The 3,483-nt window shown below is 55.1% G+C and overlaps 1 protein-coding gene across 1 annotated transcript; it reads left to right on the top strand.

Moving 5' to 3' along the window:
* The first annotated feature begins 719 nt into the window (after positions 1–719).
* Positions 720–2,567, top strand: LOC123769627 (mucin-2-like). The gene has a single exon (XM_045760865.2). It carries the CDS (start codon positions 720–722, stop codon positions 2,565–2,567), a length of 1,848 nt encoding a protein of 615 aa, XP_045616821.2.
* The last annotated feature ends 916 nt before the right edge of the window (positions 2,568–3,483 follow it).

Here is a 3,483-nt window from a genome sequence, read left to right as displayed (position 1 = left end):
TTCCCAACACCCTCAGCCACCTCCCAACACCCTCAAACAACTCCCAACACCCTCAGCCACCTTCCAACACCCTCGGCCACCCCCAACACCCTCAGCCACCTCCCAACACCCTCAGCCACCTCCCAACACCCTCAAACAACTCCCAACACCCTCAGCCACCTCCCAACACCCTCAGCCACCTCCCATCACCCTCAAACAACTCCCAACACCCTCAGCCACCTCCCAACACCCTGAACCATCTCCCAACACCCTCAGCCACCTCCCAACACCCTCAAACACCTCCCAACACCCTCAGCCACCTCCCAACACCCTCAGCCACCTCCCAACACTCTCAGCCACCTTCCAACACCCTCAAACACCTCCCAACACCCTCAGCCACCTCCCAACACCCTCAGCCACCTCCCAACACCCTCAGCCACCTTCCAACACCCTCAAACACCTCCCAACACCCTCAGCCACCTCCCAACACCCTCAGGTACTATCCAACACCCACGGCCACCTCCTACATCCTCAGGTACTATCCAACACGCTTGGCCACCTCCCTACACCCTCGGGTACTATCCAACACCCTCCGCCACCTCCCTACACCCTCGGGTACTATCCAACACCCTCCGCCACCTCCCTACACCCTCGGGTACTATCCAACACCCTCTGCCACCTCCCTACACCCTCGGGTACTATCCAACACCCTCGGCTACCTCCCTACACCCTCAGGTACTATGCAACACCCTCGGCCACCTCCTTACACCCTCAGGTATTATCCAACACCCTCGGCCACCTCCCTACACCCTCTGCCACCTCCCTACACCCTCTGCCACCTCCCTACACCCTCGGGTACTATCCAACACCCTCGGCCACCTCCCTACACCCTCAGGTACTATCCAACACCCTCGGCCACCTCCTTACACCCTCAGGAATTATCCAACACCCTCGGCCACCTCCCTACACCCTCAGCCACCTCCCTACACCCTCGGCCACCTCCCTACACCCTCAGGAATCATCCAACACCCTCGGCTACCTCCCTACACCCTCCGCCACCTCCCTACACCCTCAGGTATCATCCAACACCCTCTGCCATCTCCCTACACCCTCAGAAACCATCCAACACCCACGGCCACCTCCTTACACCCTCAGGTACTATCCAACACCCTCGGCCACCTCCCTACACCCTCAGGTACTATCCAACACCCTCGGCCACCCCCCTACACCCTCGGTTACTATCCAACACCCTCGGCCACCTCCCTACACCCTCTGGTACTATCCAACACCCTCGGCCACCTCCCTACACCCTCGGGTACTATCCAACACCCTCGGCCACCTCCTTACACCCTCGGGTACTATCCAACACCCTCGACCACCTACCTACACCCTCGGGTTCTATCCAACACCCTCGGCCACCTCCTTACACCCTCGGGTACTATCCAACACTCTCGGCCACCTCCCTACACCGTCGGGTACTATCCAACACCCTCGGGTACTATCCAACACCCTCGGCCACCTCCCTACACCCTCGGGTACTATCCAACACCCTCGGCCACCTCCCTACACCCTCGGGTACTATCCAACACCCTCGGCCACCTCCCTACACCCTCGGGTTCTATCCAACACCCTTGGCCACCTCCCTACACCCTTGGGTACTATCCAACACCCTCGGCCACCTCCCTACACCCTTGGGTACTATACAACACCCTCGGCCACATCCCTACACCCTCGGGTGCTATCCAACACCCTCGGCCACCTCCCTACACCCTCGGGTTCTATCCAACACCCTTGGCCACCTCCCTACACCCTTGGGTACTATCCAACACCCTCGGCCACCTCCCTACACCCTTGGGTACTATCCAACACCCTCGGCCATCTCCCTACACCCTTGGGTACTATACAACACCCTCGGCCACATCCCTACACCCTCGGGTACTATCCAGCACCCTCGGCCACCTACCTACACCCTCGGGTACTATCCAACACCCTCGGCCACCTACCTACACCCTCGGGTACTATCTAACACCCTCGGCCACCTCCCTACACCCTCGGGTACTATCCAACACCCTCGGCCACCTCCCTACACCCTCGGCCACCTCCCTACACCCTTGGGTACTATACAACACCCTCGGCCACCTCCCTACACCCTTGGGTACTATACAACACCCTCGGCCACCTCCCTACACCCTTGGGTACTATACAACACCCTCGGCCACCTCCCTACACCCTTGGGTACTATACAACACCCTCGGCCACCTCCCTACACCCTCGGGTACTATCCAGCACCCTCGGCCACCTCCCTACACTCTCAGGTACTATTCAACACCCTCGGCCACCTCCCTACACCCTCGGGTACTATCCAGCACCCTCTGCCACCTCCCTACACCCTCGGGTACTATCCAACACCCTCGGCCACCTCCCTACACCCTCGGGTACTATCCAGCACCCTCGGCCACCTCCCTACACCCTCGGGTACTATCCAACACCCTCGGCCACCTCCCTACACCCTCGGGTACTATCCAGCACCCTCGGCTATCTCTGCAATAAGCTGTGGCACCTATCGACAGCCTCAGCTCGTGCACTAGTTTTGTCTTTGGTATGTTCTTGCTCTCCAACAAGCTACCCTGACTAAAGCAACAAAAATTGTAACTAGGTTGTTTACTAGCACTGAAACTAGATCACCAACCTTGTAACGCCTAGCTATCAGGATTGATATGGGGCGTATAACTTATGAATTAAGTGGGTATTAGTGGCTTTAGGCATTGAATATATTAGCTCTATCTTGAAATCCAACATTATGTTTGTAACTCATCTTGTATGTATGTACTTTTATCTGAATATACATATGATTTTATTTTATTTGATAAATGGGGAGTAGAGTGAGTTTAGGCGAGGCTGTCCTACAATCTTCCCCATGATTGCGATCCTTTGCGATAAAAAACTGTCATAGGTAACCGCTGTTCAAAAGCAACTCATTATGATGAAATATAGTAAATCAAACGCAGTTAATTATTGAAAAATAATTAGGTGACCGGACCGCTGTTGGCAAATGGGCCCTGAACCCCCATTAAACACGTCCGTCCGTGTCTCCTAACTCCCAATTTCTCCAAGATAAAGTGTCTCGTGGAATATTTACAACGTGAATGAAATTTCATTTCTTACTGTATAAACACTTCTGTGTATTTTATTCATCGACCATGTTCAAGAGTAAGGCAGGCTTGCTGGTTGGTCAGTGGCGTCCGTGGTGACTGCAACCCGTCCTCCTAATAGCACGTCCTCCTAATAGCACGTCCTCCTAATAGCACGAGATTCACGTACTGTCCAGTTTTCAGTTCGTGGGTCCTCTGGTAGGTTAGGATAAAGCACTTTAGTACGACAGTTTTTTGACGTTGGGGACGCTGGTGAGAAGGGACTGCTTACAGTAACCCTCCAAGAGGTCGATAGGCCTTAAGCCCAACACTTAACCAAACCTTCTCTGGGCTTCCAGCTGGTTTCTAATCT

The sequence above is a fragment of the Procambarus clarkii genome, chromosome 63 (genome assembly GCF_040958095.1).
Source record: "Procambarus clarkii isolate CNS0578487 chromosome 63, FALCON_Pclarkii_2.0, whole genome shotgun sequence".
In the NCBI taxonomy this organism is placed as follows: domain Eukaryota; kingdom Metazoa; phylum Arthropoda; class Malacostraca; order Decapoda; family Cambaridae; genus Procambarus; species Procambarus clarkii.
The sequence above is the reverse complement of the archived record's forward strand: the minus strand, read 5'-3'. Positions and strand labels throughout refer to the sequence as shown.